We start from the raw sequence: 27,696 nt of genomic DNA, 5'->3' as shown, positions 1-27,696 counted from the left end.
GTTTCTTTCCCCAGATTAGGAAGGTTTTCAGCTATTATTTCTTCAAATAAATATTCTGCCCCCTTTTGTATCTCATTTTCTTCTGGTACCCCAGTAACATAAATGTTTTTACATTTACTGGAGTCACTGAGTTCCTTAAGTCTCTTCTCATTTTGCATAATTCTGTTTTCTCTCTTTTGTTAGGCTTAATTGCCTTCCATTATTCTGTCTTCTAGGTCATTATGTCATTGCTCTGCTTCTTTCAGCCTGGTGTTGATTCTATCAATCATGTGTCTCATTTTGTTTAGTAAGCCTTTTATCTCTGCTATGTTATTTCTTATTAAGAGTATCAGTCATGTTTTCCACTCTTTCCTGAAGTACAGTGATTATTCTTATGATCTTTACTTTAAATTATCTATAATATATATTATTTATATAATATTTATATATTATATAGTTATAAAGTTATTTTATATAGTTATAAAGTTATTTATAACTTTTTTTTTTACATTTCTAGTAATGGCCTTTTCCTCTTTCATTTGGGTTAAATTTCTCTGTCTTCTCTTTTTTCTATGTCTCTGTGCCTGTTTCTTTGTGTTAGGAAAGTGAGCTACATCTTTTATTCTTGAGGTTAGTGACCTTATGAAGAAGAAGTCCTGTAGTGCCCTACTGTGTAGTGTCCCCCGTTCCCCAGGGCCTGGCACTTCCAGGAGTGTCTTTAATATTTTCTCCGTGTGTTCTGCTGTTTTGTTCTGTCTGCTTTATTGTTCAGGCCAGTTGTATGCAAGGACTTTCTTTGCCTGATGCATGCAGTATGTAGTCCCTGGCCTGAATGTAGTACATTTTAACTAGGTGTGCTCTGGTCTGATTGTGAAATGAAACCTGTCACCCCCACTCATGGAACTGAAGCTCTGCTAAACTCCCATGTTGGAAGACATGGTTTGAGCAGGAATTTGGGCCACCCTCCAGTGGGCAGGTCCCAAAACATTGGGACTGAGGTAAGCATCACTGGGAACAGTGGTTCCACCAGAGTTTGGGAGCTTGGTGTAAGCATGTGAGGTAGGGAGTATTGGTGCTGCACTGGTTCCTGCATATGGCCCTGTGCCTATGCTGAGGTGCAAGGCATCGAAATGGTACTGGCCAGTTCCTTTGTTCCCAGAGGGTTCTCTCCCTGAATGCTGTCTCTCTGTGGTGTGCTCCAAGGTGAACAAATAACCTCCCCCACTGTGTGCCCCAAAGTCTTCAGATTGCTGTTTTCATGCTGTTTATCCCTATGTTGTTTTCTTGTCTTCTCTCCATGAGCAGAACAATGCCTTCCGGGCTCCATCCCAGACAAGCCTGCCGACTTTTAAAACTCCAGGCTTCAAGGTTCGCTGGTTGTAAGAATGCAAGAAATTTGGCCCCTCTTGTTTTCTAAGCCTATTGCTATAGGGATACATTTTTCCTGTGAGCTTCCTTATTTGCTAGTCTGTCTCTCACCCTTCTCTTGGACTGCAGCAGCTGTGATCTGTTTCTGTCCCAAACCACATCTCCATTCTTTCTACCTTCTTTCATGTGGCCTCTTCTCTGTTTTTAATTGTGGAGTTTGTTCTGTCCATCTTTATATCAATTTCTAGGGTATTTAAAATGATTTGATAGTTATCTAGTTGTACAGGAAAATAACATTAATAATATTATATTACATGTTTAATCTATAATTAATATTTAGATGGTCATAATAATTTAATTATTGAATATGAATCAAAGCAAAATTGCGATATAAGTTTAATAGGAGTATCAGGACATGAGTTTGGGTTGGGGGACAAAAGAGATGGTGGTGATAATGAGACAGGGAGAGGAAAAGGCTAAATCCTCATCTTTTTTTGGAAGTTAATAGATAATGCACAAAACTTAAGAATTAGTAATAGCAATGTAAACCTTTGTTTTGAGATATTAGAAATGTTAAAGCAAATACTAGAATAATTGGCTTAGAGATGAAAAAGTTTATTTCTGGAGAACGGGAAATAGAAGAAAGGTGACTGGGAATAGCTGCATTTCTTAATTTACTGCATGGAACTAAATGATCATGTGAATAAATGAAGTTTTAAAAGTCTTACACATGAATGCTTTTTAAGTGATCACTTGAGCATTATGAGTGTAATGCTGCAGGAAAGTTTCCTGGGTCTATTTTCTCTATTCAGTGTCTGATTCTGTGTGGGTTCAGCTTATCATGTTGGGGTCATTAGTTGTGGGTTTGGCTTTCAGCTTTGTCCAGCAAAGCTAAGGATGGCAAAGAGGATTACTCAAGACTCCACAAGTCAAGAGAGGTGAGAGGAAGGCTAATATGTGGGAAATCAAATAGCTATTTTCTGGTTGAGGAGATTATAGGGAACACATTATACTGCTTTCTGGCTATGCTGAAAACAGCTAACCCATATCTAGTTAATGCATATTTAAGGGTTGGATCCTACCTATGCTCATGAATTACTTAGTTCATGTTATCTATGGAATAACCTATGGTAGGCATGGGCTTGGACTTGAGCCATGGTATAATGGCTGATGATAAATTGTATTTCTTTTTTTAATATTTAATTATTTATTTTGAGAGAGAGAGAGAAGAAGAGAGAGAGGGAGGAAAAGAGGGGCAGAGAGAGAGAGAGGGAGAGGTAGAATCCCAATCAGGCTCCACATTTTTAGCACAGAACGTGACATGGGGCTCGATCTCATGAACCGTGAGGTCGTGACCTGAGCCAAAATCAAGAGTCAGATGCTGAACCAACTCAGCCACCCAGGTGTCCCAAGATTAAATTAAGAAATTCCCATTTATAATAGTATCAAAAGATTAAAGCACTTAGGTTTAAATTTTAAAAGCATTTTATTTATTTAAGTAATCTCTACCCCCAACATGGGGCCCGAACTCATGACCCTGAGATCAAGAGTCACTTGCTCCTCTGACTGAGCCATCCAGGAACTCCTTAGTTGTAAATTAGAAGAAAAAAAAAAGTCCAACACTTGTACATTGAAAAGTACAAAACATTAATGGAATAAGTTAAAGAAGATCTAAATAAATAGAAGGATAAATGGAAACACGTCTTATGTACATGAATTATAAGACTTCATATTATTGATGATAATAGTCACAGAATTGATCTACAGATTTAGTGCCATCTGTACCAAAATTTCAGCTGGCCATTTTCAACAGATTGATGAGGTGATCCTAAAGTCCACATAGAAGACCAAGATAGAAAAAGAAATATTGAAAAAAAGACTCATAATCTTTAATTTAATAATTTACTTCAAAGTTATAATAATCAAGAGAGTGTGGTAATGACATGGAGAAGACAGACATATAGATTAATATAATAGAATTGAGAGTCCAGAAATAAATTTATACATTTATAGCTAATTGATATTTTGTGAGAATGCCAAAACAATTCAATAGGGAAAGAAGAAATGGTTCTGGGACTACTGGACATCCATATGAAGAAGAATGAAGTTGGAGCCCTATATTACACCATATTCAAAAATAAAAACCAAAAAATATAAAGCTCTTGGAAGAAAACATAGGTATAAATCTTCATGACCTTATATCAGGCAACAGTTTCTGAGATATGACAGCAAAAACACAAGAAATCAAAGGAAATAGACTGATTAGACTTCACAAAATTAAAAATGTTCATGCTTCAAAGGACACTATCAACAAAGTGCCAAAACAATCCAAGGAATGGGAGAAAATACAGCATAGCTAGTATTCAGAATTATACAATAAATTTTTAACTCAAAAATATATATACATATATACACAAAGGGCCGACAGATACATGAAAAAACATCATTAATCATTTGAGAAGTGCAAGTCAAACCACAGTGAATGCAAATTAACACCCACAAGGTTGTTTATAATCAAAAAGATAAGTAAGTGTTGGTGAGGATGTGTAGAAATTGTAACTCTCACTCATTGCTGTTGACAATGTAAAATGATACAACTGCTTTGGAAAACAGTTTGGCAGTTTCTGAGCAAGTTAAACATAGAGTTGCCATATGACTCAGCAAGTCCACTGCATATGTGTGTGTGTGTGTGTGTGTGTGTGTGTGTGTGTGTATTCCTAAAAGAGTTGAAAACATGACTGCAGAAAATTTTGTACATAAATGTTCAGAGCAGCACTATTCATAACAGCCAAGGAAATGGAAGTAACTCAAATGTCCATCAGCTGATGAATTTATAGAGAAAATGTGGTGTAACCATACAGTCAAACATTATACAGCCATGAAAAAAGAATGAAGTACTGATGCATGTTACAACATGGATAAACCTTGAAAACATTATGCTAAGTGTAAGAAGACAGTCACAAATGGTCACATATTGCATGCTTCCAGTTATATGAAATGTATAGAATATACAAATCCATAGAGACAAAAAAAATTGTGGCTTCTTGGGGGGCAGATTTGGGAGAAGGGGGAAATGACTGCTAACAGTTATAGGATTTTTCTTAGGTGATGGAAATAATCTGGAATAAAACAGCAATGATGGATATACATCTTTGTAAATATATTAAAAACCACTGAATTGTCTATTTTAAAAGGGTAAATTTTATGATATGAATTATATTTCATAGTTTTTATTTTAAAAATGGAATTGGAGGGGTAAATGATCAACAGAACTTTATCTTTTCCTGGAGAAGTCACTGACATTTTCTGGATCTAATGCTCTCTTCAAACAATTGCTACTTTTTTTTTTCAACGTTTATTTATTTTTGGGACAGAGAGAGACAGAGCATGAACGGGGGAGGGGCAGAGAGAGAGGGAGACACAGAATCGGAAACAGGCTCCAGGCTCTGAGCCACCAGCCCAGAGCCCGACACAGGGCTCGAACTCACGGACCGCGAGATCGTGACCTGGCTGAAGTCGGACGCTTAACCGACTGTGCCACCCAGGCGCCCCAAACAATTGCTACTTTAAATAGACTTACCAGCTGGAGGTACACTTTGTCCTACCTATATGTTTTGTGTGAATATTTCTATTGTGTTTTGGTATCTGAGTTTGGGCTAGGGCTGTAGACCTACTTGAGTTTTATTCACAAGGTTTCCTGGTTATTTACAGGCCTCCTGAGTGCAATTCCTCTCATGATCATCTGGGCTTTATTAGACTGTATGTAATAAATCAAGTAGATCTGTATATTATATGACTTTGGATAAGTTAATTCTTCTTTTTGATCCTTAAGTTCCTTTACAATATCTACTACTCAGGGTTGTAGACTAAATGAAATAATGGATTATAAGTGTATAGCATACTTCCTGGCCTATTGTAAGCCTCAGTTAATGTTAGCTTCCTCTCTGCTTCTTTACCTTTGGAAAAAAGCACGTTTCTTACAGGTCAGAGGTCACAAATGGTCTAAGCTTCTTGCCCAGGAGCAGATTGCCTCTAGAAATCAATCATGGATGAGGTTTTTTTTTTTTTTTTCTATTTTTCCTGTGTGACCCTTGCTGTGCCTCTTCTAGTAACTGGCACACTGTAGATGCTCAGTGAATTTGGATTTACCATGACACAGTACAAGCTGTTTCCATGAATTTCCCAGCATGATGTTCAGAGGATTGCAGAGTGTCAGCATTAGTATGTGACAAATGGACATTGTTAGTGCTCCTTTGGGGCTGTGTGACTTCCAGTTGTGCTGAGGCAGAGAGCTTAATTAAGTTGTATTGAGGCAGAGAGCTTAATTAAATTTCATACTTTTATTTTGAGAGAGAGAGATAGAGAGGACTAGAATGCAAGCAGAGGAGGGGCAGAGAGAGAGGGAGAGAGAATCTTAATCAGGCTCCATGTCCAGCACTGAAGAGTCTGTCACAGGGCTTGACCTCATGACACCATGAGATCACGACCTGAGCTGAAATCAAGAGTTAGGAACTTACTGAGCCACCTGTCGTGACTGGCACGACAATCACCGAGGTCAGGGTCCTGAGGGTAGGGGAATGCAAGAAAAAAGAGAGAAGAGAAAGTTTGGGAACAGGAGGGTCCTCTGGGCTGATGGCCCAAGTGACGGCTTTATTGTTGCTGTACACAATCTTTTATAATATAAGACTCTTATGGATCAGGTCATTCTAAGAATAAATAGGTTTCACATGATCACTGCCAGCCAAAACATTTAATTCTGTATACCTTGTGAACCTTGTGAACGGGTCACAAGACCTTGTTGATAGATTGCTAGCAAAACACAGTTCCCATGTTTGTTTCTATCTGACTCGGGGTAGAAAAAGGGAGGTAGCATTACTGCCAACACCTGCAGACGACAGGCTTCAGGAATTAACTTTCTCAGCCTTGACAAGGCTTTCGTATGCCCTTGAAAGTGGGGGAATGGGAGGGGGAACCACCGGGTTGGCTTGAGTCAACAGGGAATGTTGCTCGACCCAGTCTCAGCCTGGCGCCGGGGCCCGGCCTCCCACATGAATGGGAGGGGGAACCACCGGGTTGGCTTGAGTCAACGGGGAACATTGCTTGACCCGGTCTCAGCCTGGCGCCGGGCCCGGCCCCCCACATGTCCCCCTATTGTTTGTAATTGCAACATGTGTATCCTGGCCTGGTATGTGGTAAAGGCAGTAAGACCCCATCTCCAGAAATAACACAGCAAGACAAGTATAACAGATATTACAGAAACAATTCCAATAAAGATCCAAAAGGAATGTTGAAGAATATTAAATGGATTAAACCCATTAAGTTGGTGCAGTATGGTTTCAGCGAGATCTCCAGGGTCAGGGAAACTGAGTGAGCTACTTGCAACAGCATTTATCTCTTCTTGTAGCTGTAAGAGGTCTAAGCTAGTATTAGCATCATGCCAAACCCCTTGTAAATGACGACGCACTTGTCCCCATGTCGTATTGGTATACTCGAAAGGGGTAACAGATATGCTTATATGCATCATGACAAATTAAAGAAAGTCTGGTACGCAAAACAGCAAACTGATCACCAAGATACATTAATGCTTCTTGTAGTGCCTCTAATTGGGCTTCCAATTTACGGTCTATTTGTTCTTGAGTGACAAACACCTTGGATACATTATGAGCCTATTTATTTACATGGGATGCCATTTGGGCACTTTTATGTAAGGATATTACAGATACAGTTGCAGAGGCAATTACAGTCACTGTTGCTATGAGTCCAGCAATTAAGGGTCCAAGAAACCGTTTGGTCCTGCGTAGTCGTTTACTGATTTTTAAGGCCAATTGCATCCCATAATTAGGATACCAAGGTCCTGTAACATTTACTGGCAACATCCAATAGGGAGGTTGTAAGACCAGATAAACCTTTATTCCACTTCTAGAGGGTCCATTTACTGGTAGACAATTGGTCAAAACACAAGCAGGACACATCAGCCGGTATAACTGATGACCATCTTCTTTCACTGGAGTAATGGTCCCATCTCCAACAATCAGATAGTAGGGTGGAAGAACACAGGCACGCAATTGCAGAACTGGAGAAACATAATATTCTGGAAAACTAAAGCTGTCATTAGTATATATTTTATCAAAGGTAGCATATAATTTCCAAAGATCAGAATGAATTCTTTCTTTAGGGGATTGCAAAATGGTTTGTGGGATAATCTTATGGTGTACCTGTACCTCGCTAGGAGGTGGACCCACAACCCTGGGATTAAGAGTCTCATGCTCTACGGACTGAGCTAGCCGGGCCTTTTGGGAATAATCTGTAATGGTATAGTTTATGTTTTTAGGAGTCATCCTCAAAGAAGAGGATTGGGCACATATACCCCAAGGTGAGTCCCCAGTAAGTCCTTGACCAGCTGAGGGACATATAGGAAGACTCTGAGGGGTATCACGCGGTCCAAAAAACATCCATTCTCCTAATAACTCTCTCTTTTGCCAATAAGCAGCAACGGAGCGGGGTACCCGTTCAGAAAGACGCTTGTCATTTTGCCACATAGTATAAGTAATAGACCGCCCTACTGGTTTCGTACCCAAACACCCATAAGCAAGTTGTACGGCGTAGACTCCCTTTGCAGGCAGATGGGTACTCCTGCAGAGAGTGCCGTCCAATTTATAGAGGCCGACACAGTGGGCAAAAACCCTGCATCTTCCCCTCCCATAAAGGTGAGGTTGGTGTATACTTTGGGTGTGGGGTCTCTCCATGGTACAGGTTGTACTGTAGGAGGACCTACCATGTATGCCCAATAGAGAGCAGACTCCCCGGTTGTAGTTAGAATGCACAGGCATGCCAAGAAGACATGTGTGGCCATTACCTCTCTACCTGAGGCCATCACTACATCAGTGGCCTGGGTCAGCAGGTTCTTTATCTGTCCCCAGGTGGGTGTACCCGCCTTATGACTCCGCCGTTGTCGCTTCTGTGGGGGGCCTCGTCACTCTCAATTTGGCCATTTTTCGGCACAACCGTAATGTCTCTGAGGAGCCGAAGCGGGACCCAGCGTGGCTCTTCCTCATCCTGTGGAAAAACACAAGCATACCCTCGCCCTTTTCGAAGGACTGGGTCTGGGCCTCGCCAAATGCCTTCCGGCATATCTTTCCATCTAGCCATCAAGAGAGGTTCTTGATTCCTTCCCCAGCGACGCTCTGCGGCAGTCATCCCTGCTTCATTGACATTTAAAAAATTTAAAACATACAACACAAGAGTGAGATGTACATGTGGGGAATACTTTATCTTTGCCTTTAATATCTCCCCTTCTTTAAGTTTTTGCAGATATTATTTTAAAGTCAAATGAGCTCGCTCAACAATAGCCTGTCCTGTGGAATTATAAGCAATGCCAGTTGTATGCTCAATTCGGAATCGGCGGCAAAATTCTGCAAAAGATTTAGAAGTATAAGCACTACCATTGTCAGTTTTTATTTTATGAGGTTTGCCCATTGCTGCAAAGGCAGGAAATAGGTGATTTTGAACATCAACAAATGCTTCTCGTGAGTGGGCTGAAGCATGTATATAGCCTGAGCAAGTATCTACAGACACATGTATATATTGCAATTTCCCAAAATGTAAATATTGGGTGACATCCATTTGCCACAAATCATTGGGCCGAAGACCTCGGGGATTAATGGCATAGACCGGCTGTGGGAAGAATTGTGGACAGATGCCGCATTGTTTAACAATTTGTCTGGCCGCTTCACAAGATATTTTGAATTCTCGTCGAAGGGCTGCCGCATTCTGATGAAAATTATCATGACTCCTTTTGGCTGTTTCCAAAGGAGTGGTAATGGGCAGAACTTGCAATAAATGGGTTGCGGCATCGGCTATCCGATTCCCAGCAACTAGGGGACCAGGCAGGTCGGTGTGAGCTCAAATGTGGGAAATATAAATTGGACTGTGCCATGAATTAAGAAGTTTTTGTATAGCATGAAATAGATGATAAAGTTCCACATCTGCTGTCAGTATAAAGGCAGTGGGAAGTTGCAATGCGGCTTTGACAACGTATTGACTGTCAGAATTGACATTTATAGATTCCGGGTAAGTTTTTAGGGCTACCTGTACAGCATAAAGCTCGGCCCTTTGGACAGATTTAGTCGTATAATTTAAAGTGATCAAATTTTTATGTTGAGAAGTGACATAATACACTGCCATTTTACCTTCTTTACTAGCATCCACAAAAATGGAAGCAGCATCTTCAATCGGCTGACAAACGATAGGATTATAGGGCAAAATATCTATAAGACTGAAACCTTGTATTAAAGAATCAGAAGGTAAATGAAATTTAATTTGACCTGTAAAATTAGCCAAGGCAAGTTGCCATTCGATGGACTGGGCAAAAGCAGCGTCCACCAGCTTCTGTGTCAGAAAGGCACATGCAATAAATTCTGGATCGTGTCCAAAGAGCTGAACAGCTCGGGGTCTTCCTCTAATGATGAGAAGACAAACCATAGATAGTAAAGGATTAATGACATGCAGAGAGTGTAAGGCTAAATGTAGCCATTCAAGTGGACCATGAGATTGCCACAGAATTGCAAAGGGGATGACCTGAGATTTTAATATTATTAGATACAAAGGCTGAGAAGGGTCAATTTTAGTGACTTGGGCCTGCTGAATGGCCTGTTCTATATGTCTTATAGCTTCTTTAGCTTCTTGAGTGAGACTTTGCGGGGATGCTGGAGAAGTATCTCCTTTTAGAATATTAAACAAAGGCAGTAATTTTTCTGTGGTGACCCCTAGTGTATTTCTAATCCAGTTTATATCTCCTAATAATTTCTGAAAATCATTTAGAGTAGTCAAATGTCCGGTTCTAATTGATACTTTCTGAGGTCGGACAGTTGATTTGGAGATGAGATACCCTAGGTATTCAAAGGGTGCTTCCCTTTGAACTTTCTCAGGGGCAACAATCAAATTATATGCTTTAAGGCATCTTTGAAGAGAAATAAAAGCCTCCTGTAATAATTCCTCAGTTTCAGCAGCCAAAAGTAAGTCATCCATATATGGATACAATATACATGGGGAAAACTCTGTCTAAAAGGGGTAATTGCTCTGGCCACAAATTCTTGACATAAAGTCGGACTGTTAGCCATGCCTTGCGGTAAGACCTTCCACTGATACCGCTCAGCAGGTTCCTGTAAGTTAGTGGAAGGCAGGGAGAATGCAAAATGTTCTCCATCGCCAGGGGCCAACGGAATGATAAAAAAACAATCTTTTAAGTTCAAAACTAGTAATTGATATTGTAAAGGAATGGCCGATGGGGAAGGGAGGCCAGGTTGCAAAGCCCCCATGGGCTTCATGACAGCATTAATTGCTCTCAAATCTTGCAGCAACCTCCATTTATTTGACTTTTTTCTAATCACAAAGATTGGGGTGTTCCAGGGATTGGTGGAGGGAACTAAATGACCTAATTGCAGTTGTTCCTCTATGAGATGAGCAGCAGTCTCCCTCTTAACAGTAGGTAAGGGCCATTGGTTAACCCACACTGGAGTGGACGTCATCCACTGGAGAGGCATAGCGTGGGGAATTTCCAATGGCCCTGGGAAAAACCCAATCTGAAATGGTCTCTTTTAGGCTCGGGAACATACGGCTCAGGATTCCCCTGCAACTCCTTCCCTAAGCCTTTCCCCTCAATATAGCCCATTTCCTTCATAAGGTGCATAGCAAGATTAGTCTGTTTTTGAATCGGGACTGCCTTAGTCTCCAGAGTCAAATTCATTGCAGTTAATATGTCCCTGCCCCAGAGATTAAGATCTATATTCAAAACAAAAGGCTGAAAAGTTCCAGTCATACCATCAGGCAGTCTCCAATGTAAATAGTCAGAGCTTTGCAACGGAGCAGAGGCATAACCAACACCTTTAATTGGAATATTAGTTACTTGAGTAGGCCATGTGAAAGGCCAATTTTTTTGAGCAATAACTGAGACATCTGCACCTGTATCCACTAGTCCCTCAAAAGGGACTCCTTGGATATGCAATGTAAGCATGGGCTTTTCTACAGAGATCACTTTAGCCCAATAAAGATCTGTGGAGCCGAACCCTTGATTTCCCCGATAAGGTTTAACAGCCTTATTATTGGAGGATATCCGGGGTATCAAGATCAATTGTGCTATGGGAGTCTTGGGCTCAAGCACCAAAGTTCCCATAGTTAAGCTGGCCAAAATTTTTATTTCTCCAGTGTAATCTTCATCAATAACTCCAGGATAGATCACCAATCCCTTAAGAGTCCAGCTGGATCTTCCCAATAATAACCTCCAAGTATTCCTGGTAGAGGTCCCCATATCCCTGTGGGGATGGCTTTAGGGGGCTGTCCTCCTTCTAGGTAAACGGACTGAGCTGGGGCAAGATCTAGTCCTGCACTGGCGGGGGTACCGTGGTGTAGTTGGCTAATACCTGGGAGGTCTCCAGTGTTGGACACAATGGGTGAGAAGGCGCCTGTGGGAACATTGCCACAATTGTTTGAGGGGCCTGCGGCTGGCCCCGCTTCCAGTTTCCCTGAAGAGGTTTGCCATTACAATCAGTTTTAGAACAGCATTCATTGACCCAGTGATACCCCTGTCTACATCTGGGACAAATAATTGCCAGCTTATTATTAATGTTAGGGCCACTTGGCAAACCGGGGGTGGTTGGAATTATTTCTGTACTATGACATTGGGCCTTCATATGGCCCTTTTGGCCACATTTGAAACACACTATTCCACCCAACTTCCTTCGATTAGTTCTTACGTTTTTACCCTGAAGCTGGGCATTCACCTGTAAGGGGTCTATTCCCTTTAAGGCGGCTGCCAAAGTAATGCCCTGAATAAAGATGGTCCAATCTCAGCACATAGTCTGACATAATCCTCCAAGGTACCCTGATTTTTCCAAGGACGAATGGCTGCCTGACATGTAGAATTAGCATTTTCATAAGCCAGTTGTTTTACAATAATGATACCTGCCTCCCCATCAGTAACGATATGAGTGACTGCAGTCAAAAGGCGCCCAATGAAATCCTGGTACTTCTCATCTGGCCCTTGCCTAATTTTAGACAATTCCTCAGTTCTGCCCCCTGTGGAGGGGAGTTTTTTCCAAGCTGTAATGGCACAAGTATTAATTTGATTATACGCAATTTCAGGATAATTCAGCTGGAGGCCCACATCATAATATTGTCCTGTACCTGTGAGCATGTTGAAATCCACTGGTATGTTAGTTCTTTTATTATACATAGCCTGTTTTTCAGCATTCTCTGCAAATTCTGCTTTCCACAAGAGGTTATCTCCCACACTCACACAAGCCTGAGCAATGACCTTCCAATCTCCTGGGCATAATGCCTCCCTGCTCAAATTATCAAGCATAGACAGAGTAAAGGGAGCTGTTGGACCATACTGGGCTGCAGAGGATTTCAAATCTTTCAGCAATTTAAAACTTAGGGCGGAGTACACTCTCTGTCCCCCCTGCTGAATAACGGGGTAAGTGTGAAAAGCAGAGGTGTCTTCCCCATACTGTGTTGCTTGATACAGAGTCTGCTGCAAAGGAGTAGCTCCCATAACGGGGTAAGGTTCAGTGGACTGTTGATTCTGAGTAATAGGGAAAGCCAGCCGAGGTAAGCCTCTATCTTGTGCCTAAAAAGAAGGTCGTTTAAAAAAAATTTTTTTTTTGAACGTTTATTTATTTTTGGGACAGAGAGAGACAGAGCATGAACGGGGGAGGGGCAGAGAGAGAGGGAGACACAGAATCGGAAACAGGCTCCAGGCTCTGAGCCATCAGCCCAGAGCCCGACGCGGGGCTCGAACTCACGGACCGCGAGATCGTGACCTGGCTGAAGTCGGACGCTTAACCGACTGCGCCACCCAGGCGCCCCATAAAGAAGGTCGTTTTAAAGGTACCTTCTGGACCAGAGGGGCCAAGAAGGCAGGCTTCCTCTGATCTTCCAAATACGGCCCATCATCTCCCTGATCCCCAAAAGGAGAGTCATCATTATTTTCTGGATCTTGCACAGATAACTGTTCTAGGAGGGGGAGAGGAGGTAAAGGTGAAGGCACCCGTGAATGTCCCGAAAGGGCATTGAAAGTGGCTTCTGGAGGGACAGGAGCATCTGAAGTCACTAAGGGTTGGGCTACTTCCGAGCTAAGAGAAACTATTTCAATAGAATCTTGAGGATCAAGGACCTCCTTAATACAGGTCCAAGTAGACCACAAAGTACCTGGAACCACAGCTCCACGAATCTTCATTTGATTTTTAAGTTCCTGACCAATTCGCTGCCAATCCTTTAAATCAACTGTACCCCCATCTGGAAACCATGGGCAATAATCATGCACTATGTCAAAAAATTCCCTAAGGGCTGACTGAGAAACCTTAATTCCCTTCTCCTTCATAAGAGCCTGCAAGGCAGTTATAAAATATCCCTGTTCCATAGACTGTTTCTGTCCCATAGTTTTACTCCCATCATCTGTGCTGCTGGCACAGTTCCCCTACCTGAATTAGACACCGCGCAGTCCGCTTTCGCTTTCCTCCTTGTTGTCTCAGGTCCCTTTTCGGGCGCCACTTGTCGCGACCGGCGCGACAATCACCGAGGTCAGGGTCCTGAGGGTAGGGGAATGCAAGAAAAAAGAGAGAAGAGAAAGTTTGGGAACAGGAGGGTCCTCTGGGCTGATGGCCCAAGTGACGGCTTTATTGTTGCTGTACACAATCTTTTATAATATAAGACTCTTATGGATCAGGTCATTCTAAGAATAAACAGGTTTCACATGATCACTGCCAGCCAAAACATTTAATTCTGTATACCTTGTGAACCTTGTGAACGGGTCACAAGACCTTGTTGATAGATTGCTAGCAAAACACAGTTCCCATGTTTGTTTCTATCTGACTCGGGGTAGAAAAAGGGAGGTAGCATTACTGCCAACACCTGCAGACCACAGGCTTCAGGAATTAACTTTCTCAGCCTTGACAAGGCTTTCGTATGCCCTTGAAAGTGGGGGAATGGGAGGGGGAACCACCGGGTTGGCTTGAGTCAACAGGGAACGTTGCTCGACCTGGTCTCAGCCTGGCGCCGGAGCCCGGCCCCCCACAGCCACCCAGGCGCATCCTCCTGTAAAGTTTTTGACTCTTGCTTTCCAAGCCATGCTTTCCAGGATTGTTTCCTCATTTTAAACATCATCTTTTAACATGCAGTAGTAAAATATTTAAACAATACCAAAGAATTCATAATTTATAGAAGCAGTCCAAGGTTCCTATTGCCTTGGAAATGTTTTGCTTATTAGGCTATCTAAATGCATTGTATATGACTTTTAAAGGCATATATTTAGTTAACCATTGTTCCTTATTTCTATTTTTAAAAAATGAATGAGTAGTTAATGCACATAAAAAAGAAAGATATTGGAAGGAAGAAAAAGTTACAACTGTACAGAGCCATTTTAAGTGCCATTTTCTGAGCAGCAGCTCCCAGGGCCATCAAATGTACCAATAGGAACTGCCCTGTGTTTAGGTGGAATGGTTTAGGGTTATATTTGAGGTAATCGAAACTGCTGAGACCAATGCAAAAGTAAATTTTCTGTTTATTCTTTCCAGAGACTAGAAATATGGAGAATGAGACACTGCATCCTTCATTCTCAGTTCTGAGCAGAGTGAATTAAAAACTATAGACATCTTAATCTGTGCTTTCTCTCCCACATCTAGGAACGGAAAAAGAAATTTGAAAAGGATGGTGAAAGATTTTATTCCTTGCTGGATCGGCACTTACATCTGTCTTCCAAAAAGAAAGAATCTCAGTTACAAGAGGTATGTTCAAAAAGCCTGTTCCTACCTTCTGCTGCCAGATATGCCTTGGTAACATTGGTATCTTCCTATTACAAGGTTTTCCTTAATACCCTGCCTCAGCAGGGAACCACTATAATAGTTGTCTTACAGTTAAAACCTTTTGCCTGGGACTGAGGAGTCTTGAATTCCCAAACTACCTCCTCCACTCACTAACTGTGTGACTTTTTTGTTGTTGTTCATTTGTTTTTTGGACTTTAGAATAAATAATTTAATATATAAATAATTTTTATGTAAACAATAACATGTAAGTTTGAGAAAATAAAATGTTACCATACAACACTGTTATAGTATCACTGACTATATTCCTTATGCTCTGCCTTTTATTCCTGTGACTTATTTATTCCATAAGTAGAATTCTATCTCTTCAACTCCCCTTCACCCAATTTGTCCATCCTTCTCACCCTCCTTTACTTTGAAAACCATCAGTTTGTTCTCTTTATTTATAGGTCTTATTCTTTTTGTTTACTCATGTTTTGTTTCTTAGATTACACATATGACTAAAATTATATGGTATTAATTTCTCTCAGTTTGACTTATTTCATTTAGCACAATACCTTCCAGAGCTATCCATATTGTCACAAAGGGCAAGATGTAATCCTTTTTCATGGCTGCATATTATACCAAAATCCACGTCTTCCTTATCCATTCATCTATCAATGAATACTTAGGTTTCTTCCTTATCTTAGCTATTGAAAATAATACTGCAACTATGATAGGGGTGCATGTATCTTTTTGAATTAGTGTTATCATTTTCTTTGCCTAAATACCCAGTAGTAGAACTACTGGGTCATGTGGTAATTCTATTTTTAATTGTTTTAGGAATATTCATGCTGCTTTTCACAGTGGCTGCACCAGTTTGCATCCCACCAATAATACATGAGGGTTTCTTTTTCTTCACATCATCGTCAACACTTGTTATTTCTTGTCTTTCATGGTGTGACTTTGGATAACATATTTTTTTTTTTCTTTCAAAGGAGGAGTGATATGCAATGATCTCCAGAGTCCCTTTCAGTTCTGTTTTTGATTCCAAAATCCACATGAGGATAAAGTTAGACTAGTACTGTATTTGGTAGATCAGGAGCAGATCTTCTCCTTTTTTCCCCCAAGATATTCTAACATTAACTTTTTTGTATGGGCTTTCAGGGACTTTAGTTCAAATAAATCACTATTCCATGAATGCATACCACATGCCAGGCATTAAGCTGGGTTCAATAGGACTAGAGAGACAATGAGACATACTTCCTGTCCTTCTATAGCTTATAATTGGAATGCTAAAATAAGAATACACATGACACTTAAACAAGTAGCATTTTTTACATACTGTAACATGTATCTGTATGTGGTATCCTTATAGGGGTGGGGAGGTGTTTGGAGAATAAAAAACTTACATTTGGATGTGGAGATTTGCCTTTGTAAAATAATGGGGCCCATTCAATTTGAGGTGGTCATTCAACAGAAAGTGAAGTCTTTGACAGATAGAAATGGAGAAATGGACCTTTCACATGGAGGGCAATGGCCCCAAGAATGGAAAACATGGAGTACGTTTGGGAAATAGTATGACCAGAATTTTCATTACTGTTGCAGAGTAGTGAAAGACAAAATATGATCAGGAAAGTTCAGGCTATGTTGTGGAGTGATAGGCTCAGGAGTTTGTATTGAATTCTATTGGCTCTGGGGAGATTAACAAGACCTTTTGGATGTATAAGCAATATGAGTGGAATTCTGATTTAGAAATCTTAAACTGTATGAGGTTATAAGATGAATTAGACCTGGGAGAGACCGGGAAACAAACAAACAAACAAAAATCAGTTTAGGAAAGTATTACAATGATCTAGAGGAAAAGGTCTAAGTCACAAGGGTGGCCCTGGAGAAGGGAGGAAAGGAATTAACTGATTAAAACTGCTTTTCATGGAAGAATGGATCTGTGTGTTGGATAATAGATAAAGTAAAAGATAGATATATTGTAGATTCAAGTATAAAAAGAGATATTCAATTGAATAAGGTCATAGACATGAGCTGTGAAATTTCTTAGAAATCATCTTGTCCAGGCAGAGGGAGGAGGGAAGATGGCGGCGTAGGAGGACGCTGGGCTCACCGCGCGTCCTGCTGATCACTTAGATTCCACCTACACCTGCTTAAATAACCCAAAAAACCGCCAGAGGATTAGCAGAACGGAGTCGCCGGAGCCAAGCGCAGACGAGAGGCCCACGGAAGAGGGTAGGAAGGGCGGCGAGGCGGTGCGCGCTCCACGGACTGGCAGGAGGGAGCCGGGGCGGAGGGGCGGCTCGCCGGCCAAGCAGAGCCCCGGAGTCTGGCTTGCAAAAGCGGAGGGGCCGGACGGACTGTGTTCCGACAGCAAGCGCGACTTAGCGTCTGGGAGGTCATAAGTTAACAGCTCTGCTCCGAAAGCGGGAAGGCTGGAGGACAAAGGGAGGGAGAGCTGCTGAGCCCCCGGACGACAGAGCTCAGTTTGGTGGGGAACAAAGGCGCTCGCCAGCGCCATCTCCCCCGCCCATCCCCCAGCCAAAATCCCAAAGAGAACCAGTTCCTGCCAGGGAACTTCCTCGCTCCGCGCAAACACCCAACTCTGTGCTTCTGCGGAAGAGCCAAACCTCCGGCAGCGGATCTGACTCCCTCCCGCTGCCACAGCGCCCCTCCTGAAGTGGATCACCTAAGGAGAAGCGAGCTAAGCCTGCCCCTCCTGCCCCTGTGCACCTTGCCTACCCACCCCAGCTAATACGCCAGATCCCCAGCATCACAAGCCTGGCAGTGTGCAAGTAGCCCAGACGGGCCACGCCACCCCACAGTGAATCCCGCCCCTAGGAGAGGGGAAGAGAAGGCACACACCAGTCTGACTGTGGCCCCAGTGGTGGGCCGGGGGCAGACATCAGGTCTGACTGCGACTCCGCCCACCAACTCCAGTTATACACCACAGCACAGGGGAAGTGCCCTGCAGGTCCTCACCACTCCAGGGACTATCCAAAATGACCAAGCGGAAGAATTCCCCTCAGAAGAATCTCCAGGAAATAACAACAGCTAATGAGCTGATCAAAAAGGATTTAAATAATATAACAGAAAGTGAATTTAGAATAATAGTCATAAAATTAATCGCCGGGCTTGAAAACAGTATAGAGGACAGCAGAGAATCTCTTGCTACAGAGATCAAGGGACTAAGGAACAGTCACGAGGAGTTGAAAAACGCTTTAAATGAAATGCAAAACAAAATGGAAACCACCACGGCTCGGATTGAAGAGGCAGAGGAGAGAATAGGTGAACTAGAAGATAAAGTTATGGAAAAAGAGGAAGCTGAGAAAAAGAGAGAGAAAAAAATCCAGGAGTATGAGGGGAAAATTAGAGAACTAAGTGATACACTAAAAAGAAATAATATACGCATAATTGGTATCCCAGAGGAGGAAGAGAGAGGGAAAGGTGCTGAAGGGGTACTTGAAGAAATAATAGCTGAAAACTTCCCTGAACTGGGGAAGGAAAAAGGCATTGAAATCCAAGAGGCACAGAGAACTCCCTTCAGACGTAACTTGAAGCGAGCTTCTGCACGACATATCATAGTGAAACTGGCAAAATACAAGGATAAAGAGAAAATTCTGAAAGCAGCAAGGGGTAAACGTGCCCTCACATATAAAGGGAGACCTATAAGACTCGTGACTGATCTCTCTTTTGAAACTTGGCAGGCCAGAAAGAATTGGCACGAGATTTTCAGTGTGCTAGACAGAAAAAATATGCAGCCGAGAATCCTTTATCCAGCAAGTCTGTCATTTAGAATCGAAGGAGAGATAAAGGTCTTCCCAAACAAACAACAACTGAAGGAATTTGTTACCACTAAACCAGCCCTACAAGAGATCCTAAGGGGGACCCTGTGAGACAAAGTACCAGAGAGATCACTACAAGCATAAAACATACAGACATCACAATGACTCTAAACCCGTATCTTTCTATAATAACACTGAATGTAAATGGATTAAATGCGCCAACCAAAAGACATAGGGTATCAGAATGGATAAAAAAACAAGACCCATCTATTTGCTGTCTACAAGAGACTCATTTTTGACCTGAGGACACCTTTAGATTGAGAGTGAGGGGATGGAGAACTATTTATCATGCTACTGGAAGCCAAAAGAAAGCTGGAGTAGCCATACTTATATCAGACAAACTAGACTTTAAATTAAAGGCTGTAACAAGAGATGAAGAAGGACATTATATAATAGTTACAGGGTCTATCCATCAGGAAGAGCTAACAATTATAAATGTCTATGCGCCGAATACCAGAGCCCCCAAATATATAAAACAACTACTCATAAACATAAGCAACGTTATTGATAAGAATGTGGTAATTGCAGGGGACTTTAACACCCCACTTACAGAAATGGATAGATCATCTAGACACACGATCAATAAAGAAACAAGGGCCCTGAATGAGACATTGGATCAGATGGACTTGACAGATCTCTTCAGAACTCTGCATCCCAAAGCAACAGAATATACTTTCTTCTCGAGTGCACATGGAACATTCTCCAAGATAGATCATATACTGGGTCAAAAAACAGCCCTTCATAAGTTTACCAGAATTGAAATTATACCATGCATACTTTCAGACCACAATGCTATGAAGCTTGAAATCAACCACAGAAAAAAGTCTGGAAAACCTCCAAAAGCATGGAGGTTAAAGAACACCCTACTAACGAATGAGTGGGTCAACCAGGCAATTAGAGAAGAAATTAAAAAATATATGGAAACAAACGAAAATGAAAATACAACAATCCAAACGCTTTGGGATGCAGCGAAGGCAGTCCTGAGAGGAAAATACATTGCAATCCAGGCCTATCTCAAGAAACAAGAAAAATCCCAAATACAAAATCTAACAGCACACCTAAAGGAAATAGAAGCAGAACAGCAAAGGCAGCCTAAACCCAGCAGAAGAAGAGAAATAATAAAGATCAGAGCAGAAATAAACAATATAGAGTCTAAAAAACTGTAGAGCAGATCAACGAAACCAAGAGTTGGTTTTTTGAAAAAATAAACAAAATTGACAAACCTCTAGCCAGGCTTCTCAAAAAGAAAAGGGAGATGACCCAAATAGATAAAATCATGAATGAAAATGGAATGATTACAACTAATCCCTCAGAGATACAAACAATTATCAGGGAATACTATGAAAAATTATATGCCAACAAATTGGACAACCTGGAAGAAATGGACAAATTCCTGAACACCCACACTCTTCCAAAACTCAATCAGGAGGAAATAGAAAGCTTGAACAGACCCATAACCAGCGAAGAAATTGAATCGGTTATCAAAAATCTCCCAACAAATAAGAGTCCAGGACCAGATGGCTACCCAGGGGAGTTCTACCAGACGTTTAAAGCAGAGATAATACCTATCCTTCTCAAGCTATTCCAAGAAATAGAAAGGGAAGGAAAACTTCCAGACTCATTCTATGAAGCCAGTATTACTTTGATTCCTAAACCAGACAGAGACCCAGTAAAAAAAGAGAACTACCGGCCAATATCCCTGATGAATATGGATGCAAAAATTCTCAATAAGATACTAGCAAATCGAATTCAACGGCATATAAAAAGAATTATTCACCATGATCAAGTGGGATTCATTCCTGGGATGCAGGGCTGGTTCAACATTCGCAAATCAATCAACGTGATACATCACATTAACAAAAAAAAAGAGAAGAACCATATGATCCTGTCAATCGATGCAGAAAAGGCCTTTGACAAAAACCAGCACCCTTTCTTAATAAAAACCCTTGAGAAAGTCGGGATAGAAGGAACATACTTAAAGATCATCAAAGCCATTTATGAAAAGCCCACAGCTAACATCATCCTCAACGGGGAAAAACTGAGAGCTTTTTCCCTGAGATCAGGAACACGACAGGGATGCCCACTCTCACCGCTGTTGTTTAACATAGTGCTGGAAGTTCTAGCATCAGCAATCAGACAACAAAAGGAAATCAAAGGCATCAAAATTGGCAAAGATGAGGTCAAGCTTTCGCTCTTTGCAGATGACATGATATTATACATGGAAAATCCGATAGACTCCACCAAAAGTCTGCTAGAATTGATACATGAATTCAGCAAAGTTGCAGGATACAAAATCAATGTACAGAAATCAGTTGCATTCTTATACACTAACAATGAAGCAACAGAAAGATAAATAAAGAAACTGATCCCATTCACAATTGCACCAAGAAGCATAAAATACCTAGGAATAAATATAACCAAAGATGTAAAGGATCTGTATGCTGAAAACTATAGAAAGCTTATGAAGGAAATTGAAGAAGATTTAAAGAAATGGAAAGACATTCCCTGCTCATGGATTGGAAAAATAAATATTGTCAAAATGTCAATACTACCCAAAGCTATCTACACATTCAATGCAATCCCAATCAAAATTGCACCAGCATTCTTCTCGAAACTAGAACAAGCAATCCTAAAATTCATATGGAACCACAAAAGGCCCCGAATAGCCAAAGGAATTTTGAAGAATACCAAAGCAGGAGGCATCACAATCCCAGACTTTAGCCTCTACTACAAAGCTGTCATCATCAAGACAGCATGGTATTGGCACAAAAACAGACACATAGACCAATGGAATAGAATAGAAACCCCAGAACTAGACCCACAAACGTATGGCCAACTCATCTTTGACAAAGCAGGAAAGAACATCCAATGGAAAAAAGACAGCCTCTTTAACAAATGGTGCTGGGAGAACTGGACAGCAACATGCAGAAGGTTGAAACTAGACCACTTTCTCACACCATTCACAAAAATAAACTCAAAATGGATTAAGGACCTGAATGTGAGTCAGGAAACCATCAAAACCTTAGAGGAGAAAGCAGGAAAAGACCTCTCTGACCTCAGCCGCAGCAATCTCTTACTGGACACATCACCAAAGGCAAGGGAATTAAAAGCAAAAGTGAATTACTGGGACCTTATGAAGATAAAAAGCTTCTGCACAGCAAAGGAAACAACCAACAAAACTAAAAGGCAACCAACGGAATGGGAAAAGATATTTGCAAATGACATATCGGACAAAGGGCTAGTATCCAAAATCTATAAAGAGCTCACCAAACTCCACACCCGAAAAACAAATAACCCAGTGAAGAAATGGGCAGAAAACATGAATAGACACTTCTCTAAAGAAGACATCCGGATGGCCAACAGGCACATGAAAAGATGTTCAGCGTCGCTCCTTATCAGGGAAATACGAATCAAAACCACACTCAGGTATCACCTCACGCCAGTCAGAGTGGCCAAAATGAACAAATCAGGAGACTCTAGATGCTGGAGAGGATGTGGAGAAACGGGAACCCTCTTGCACTGTTGGTGGGAATGCAAATTGGTGCAGCCGCTCTGGAAAGCAGTGTGGAGGTTCCTCAAAAAATTAAAAATAGACCTACCCTATGATCCAGCAATAGCACTGCTAGGAATTTACCCAAGGGATACAGGAGTACTGATGCATAGGGGCACTTGTACCCCAATGTTCATAGCAGCACTCTCAACAATAGCCAAATTATGGAAAGAGCCTAAATGTCCATCAATTGATGAATGGATAAAGAAATTGTGGTTTATATACACAATGGAATACTATGTGGCAATGAGAAAAAATGAAATATGGCCTTTTGTAGCAACGTGGTTGGAACTGGAGAGTGTGATGCTAAGTGAAATAAGCCATACAGAGAAAGACAGATACCATATGGTTTCACTCTTATGTGGATCCTGAGAAACTTGACAGGAACCCATGGGGGAGGGGGAGGAAAAAAGAAAAAAAAAAAAAAAAAGGAGGTTAGAGTGGGAGAGAGCCAAAGCATAAGAGACTGTTAAAAACTGAGAACACTGAGGGTTGATGGGGGTGGGAGGGAGGGGAGGGTGGGTGGTGGGTATTGAGGAGGGCACCTTTTGGGATGAGCACTGGGTGTTGTATGGAAACCAATTTGACAATAAATTTCATATATTAAAAAAAAAAAAAAAGAAATCATCTTGTCCAAGGTTATATAGATTGTGGCAAAGCTGATATGTGATTTGGTGAGTGTTCATTACATCATGTAAGGTGCTTCAAGGTGATAAATCAGAGCCTCAGTGGTGGATAGAGTTAGTATTGAAAAAGTGAAGGACTACTTTTCTTCCATAAACTGGAATGAAGTACTAGTCTGGGGTCTTCTGTCATTTTTTCTTCTGCATACCTTTGTTTTCTTCCTTTTCCATCTATTCTGTTTTGGGTTCCTAGGTAGAAGAGAGTTAACATAAAAGGCCTGAGTCTACTTTGATTAGGAAAATCTGTCTATAAGATTAACTCTTGGCTGGTATCTGGGAACTAGGCTAGTGGGCAGTTTCTTACACAGATATAAAATTTTTCCTAAATGGTAAGAATGACTCACTGTGCCTAGACTGCCTGTACAAACAATATGGTTTATGTTAAATGTCTCATTTTCTTCTGGGAATCTGGAGTCTTGGTATATGCTCAGCAGCCAGTACCTGTGTACAGGCACTAATAAAAACCTAGGGCACTGAGTCTAAATAGTTTCCCTGGTAGACCATATTGCACATGTGTTGTTATAACTTGTTGCTGAAGGAATTAACTGTGTCTTTTGTGACTGTACTAAAGGAACACTCTTGGAAGCTTTTACCTAGTTTCTTCTACACTTCATCCCATGTATTTTTCCCTATGATGATTTTGCTTTATATCCTTCCACTAAAATAAATCTTAGCCATGAGTATGACTTTATGCTGGAGTCCTTTGAGTCCTCCTAGTGAATTACCAATTCTCTAGGGGGTTGGGACCTTGGCACAGTCCAAACTTTGTTCTTTTGGAAACTTTTACAATAAAAGCTTCTGGAATGTCCTAGTAGTTTGGTTGCTGTATGTAGAGGTCCCTGGTGACTTTACTAAAGAGCAAGGATACAGCCTTTGAACTTCTTCAATTAAAAATAATCTGAGGTTGTATGGAAACCAATTTGACAATAAATTTCATATTTAAAAAATAAATAAACATTAAAAAAATAATAATCTGGGGGACCTTGGGTCACTTTTTTAATATTAAGAGACTTTATTTTTAGAGCAGTTATAGGTTTACAGAAAAGATGAATTATAAGTACGGAGTTCTTATATATCCCTAATTTCCAGCATACAGTTCCCCCTACTATTAACATTTGCATGAATGATGAGCCAACGCATTATACATCTGGGGGTTTTGACAAATGTATAATGACATAAATGCACCATTACACTATCATGCAGAAAATATGTCACTGCCCAAAATATGTGTGGGCACCACCTGTTCATCCCTCTATCCAGCCACACCCCCCAAACTGCTAGTAACTGTTGATCTTCTTATGGTTTCCATATTTTGCCTATTCCAGAATGTTTTATTGTTGGAATTATACAGCATGTAGCAGTTTCATTTTGGCTTATTTAATTTAGCAGTATTCATTTAAGGTTCTTCTGTGTCTTTTCATGACTTTATAACTCGCTTATTTTTAGTGCTGAATAATACTCCATTGTGTGTATTTACCACAGTTTATCTTTTCACCTATTGAAGAATATCTTGGCTTCGTCTCAACTTTGTGAATTATTAATAAAGCTTATGTAAATATTTGAATGCAGGTTTTTGTGTACATAACTTTGCAAATAATATTGGTAAATACCAAAAAGCACAATTTCTGGATTGTGTGGTAAAAGTATATTTAGTTTCTTACAGTTTTTTATAGAAACTTCCATATTGTCTTTCAAGCGACTGCATTTTTTTATTTCTATCATCAATGAATGAAAGTTCTTATTGCTCTTGTTGCTCTCTTTGTTAGCATTTGGTGTTGTCTGTGTTTTGGATTTTAGCCATTCTAATAGGTATGTAGTGATCTCTCATTGTAATCCTCGTTTCCATAATGACATATTATGTTGAACATCTTTTCATATGCATTTTTGCCATCTGTATATCTCTTTTGGTAAGGTATCTGTTCATATATTTTGCCATTTTTAATTGGATTATTATCGTTTCATTTTAAGAGCTGTTTGTCTATTTTATTTTTATTTTTTTTAAAAGATACCCTACTAGGGGCACCTGGGTGGCTCAGTCGGTTAAGCATCCGACTTCGTCTCAGGTCATAATCTTGCGGTTTTGAGTTGGAGCCCCGTGTCAGGCTCTTTGCTGACAGCTCAGAGCCTGGAGCCTGCTTTGGATTCTGTGTCTCCTTCTGTCTCTGCCGCCCCACCCCCCAACTTGTGCTCTGTCTCTCTCTGTCAATCAAAAATAAATAAATGTAAAAAAAAAAGATACCCTACTACTTCTTTGTTTGTTTTATCCCCCCCCCTCCACGCCCCTTGGGGTAAAAGATATTTATTTCAACTTTCTAGGAGTAAAAATAAAATTTTAACTTGGAATTTGTATTGTTTTAAGTTTTTATTTAAGTTCTAGTTAGCTAACGTACAGTATAATATTAGTTTCAGGAGTAGAATTTAGTGATTCATCAGTTACATATAACACCCAGTGCTCTTCACAACAAATGCCCTCCTTAATGCTCATCACCTATTTAGCCCATCCCCCCACCCACCTCCTCTTCAACAACCCTCAGTTTCTTCTCTATAGTTAAGAGTCTGTTTTATGGTTTGCCTCACTGTCTTTTTCCCCCTATATTCATCTGTTTTTGTTTCTTAAATTCCACGTATGCGAGAAATCACATGGTATTTGTCTTTCTCTGACTGACTTATTTCACTTAGCATAATGCCTTCTAGCACCATCCATGACGTTGCAAATGGCAAGAGATTATTCTTTTTGATAGCTGAGTAATATTCCATTGTATATATACATATACACCACATCTTTATCCATTCATCACTTGAGGGACACTTGGGCTCTTTTCATAATTTGGCTATTGTTGATAATGCTGCTTGTTTGTCTATTTTAGATACCAGCCCTTTCTCAGATATGTTTTGCAAAGATTTTCTCCCAGTCTATGGATTGTTTTTTCATTCTCTTAACCAAGATTTTCACAGAGAAGAAATTTTTAATTCTTATGAAATCCAATTTATCAGTTTTTTCTTTTGTGGATTATGCTTTTATGTTATATCCAAAAAGTTATCACCAAGTCAAAGGTCACCTGAATTTTCTCTTATATTATCTTCTAAGAGTTTTAGGGCCTTGATTTTTATATTTAGCTCTATGATATATTTGGGATTAATTGTTGGGAAAAGTTTAAGGTCTGTCTCTAGATTAATTTTTTGCATGATGATGTGCAGTTGCTTAAGCACCATTTGTTTAAAAGACTATCTTTGCTATATTATTTACATTTATCTATTTTTAATTGAAAGTATAAAGTATGTATATACACAAAATAAAAACTTCAAACACTATAAAAAGGTATAGAAAATATTAAATCCTTATCATTCGAGATTCCCGTTCCTTTCCTTCTCTTCCTTATAGGCAGTTCCCATTACTAATAGCTTGTGAAACTTTCCAGAAGTCTAGAAGGCTACTATACACAGTGTGCTTATCTTACTCTTTTTAACCTAAGAATATACCTTGAATATTGGTTCATAGCACACATACTGAAAATTTTCCCCCACAGTTGTGTTGTATTTCATTTTATTAACTTCCATAGATATTTAAACAGTCCCTTTTTTTTTCATTACTTCATAAGCTGTTTCTGGTCCAATGAGTCTCTGTAGGTAAACAACCTGAGTCATAGCCCAGGCTAGATAAATTCCCAACCAGTTTTTGTTTGACTTTTTAAATGTTTATTTGTTTTTGAGAAAGAGACAGAGTGCGAGCAGCAGAGGGGCAGAGAGAGAGAGGGAGACACAGAATCCGAAACAGGCTCCAGGCTCTGAGCTGTTAGCACAGAGCCTGCTGTGGGTCTCGAACTTGTGAACCACGAGATCATGACGTGAGTTCTGAGTTGTAGTCGGACACTCAACCAACTGAGCCACCCAGGCACCCCCAACCAGTTTTTATAAAGACTTTACCTTAGGAAGTATTTGGGGGGATGAAGTAGATGCTCAGAATCTAGGGCTGGTGTCAGAAACAATGAAGGAAGATTATGATCCTGATTTTCTTGTATAATATCTACATTGACCTCTGGATCTTGGAGGCAAAAATAAAGGTGACGCTTTAAAAAGATGTCTCAAGAGTAGGTCCTTCGAATACAAGAAATATGATACTAGAAAACAATATCTGTTTTGTGTTATTTTCTGGGATAAGATTGGTGAGCTATCTGCTAATACTGTTCATGGGAGCAGTAATTTTTAAATTGCAGGTTGCCACTCATTTAGTAGGTCATGATATCAATTTAGTGATTCATGCCCTACATTTTGTAAAATGAAAGAATAAAAAGGAAAAATCTTAGTGCATCATCTGTAGTGTTTTATTAAACTTGACAATACTTTTTTTTTTTTACTATAGTGAGTCAGAACAGTATCTTAAATCATGTCCTAGTATATGCATACTTATCTTTGCTTTATTGTATTGTCTTTGCTCCTGTGTCAGAGATTAATTGACTATATTTATGTGT

At 40.4% G+C, this 27,696-nt stretch overlaps 1 protein-coding gene across 6 annotated transcripts in view; it reads left to right on the top strand.

Moving 5' to 3' along the window:
* OPHN1 (oligophrenin 1) overlaps positions 1-27,696 on the top strand; it is a 618,968-nt gene that overhangs the window by 305,728 nt on the left and 285,544 nt on the right. For all 6 annotated transcript variants that reach the window (XR_006710966.1, XM_045472066.1, XM_045472065.1 and 3 more), the window contains one exon: positions 15,027-15,128. Coding sequence is in view for 5 of the 6 variants with exons in the window: in XM_045472066.1 (XP_045328022.1) it covers positions 15,027-15,128 (102 nt within the window). In the remaining variant the exon portion in view is untranslated. The remainder of the gene's footprint in view (positions 1-15,026; positions 15,129-27,696) is intronic.

This window comes from Leopardus geoffroyi, chromosome X (assembly GCF_018350155.1).
Source record: "Leopardus geoffroyi isolate Oge1 chromosome X, O.geoffroyi_Oge1_pat1.0, whole genome shotgun sequence".
NCBI classification, from domain to species: Eukaryota; Metazoa; Chordata; class Mammalia; order Carnivora; family Felidae; genus Leopardus; species Leopardus geoffroyi.
The sequence above is the reverse complement of the archived record's forward strand: the minus strand, read 5'-3'. Positions and strand labels throughout refer to the sequence as shown.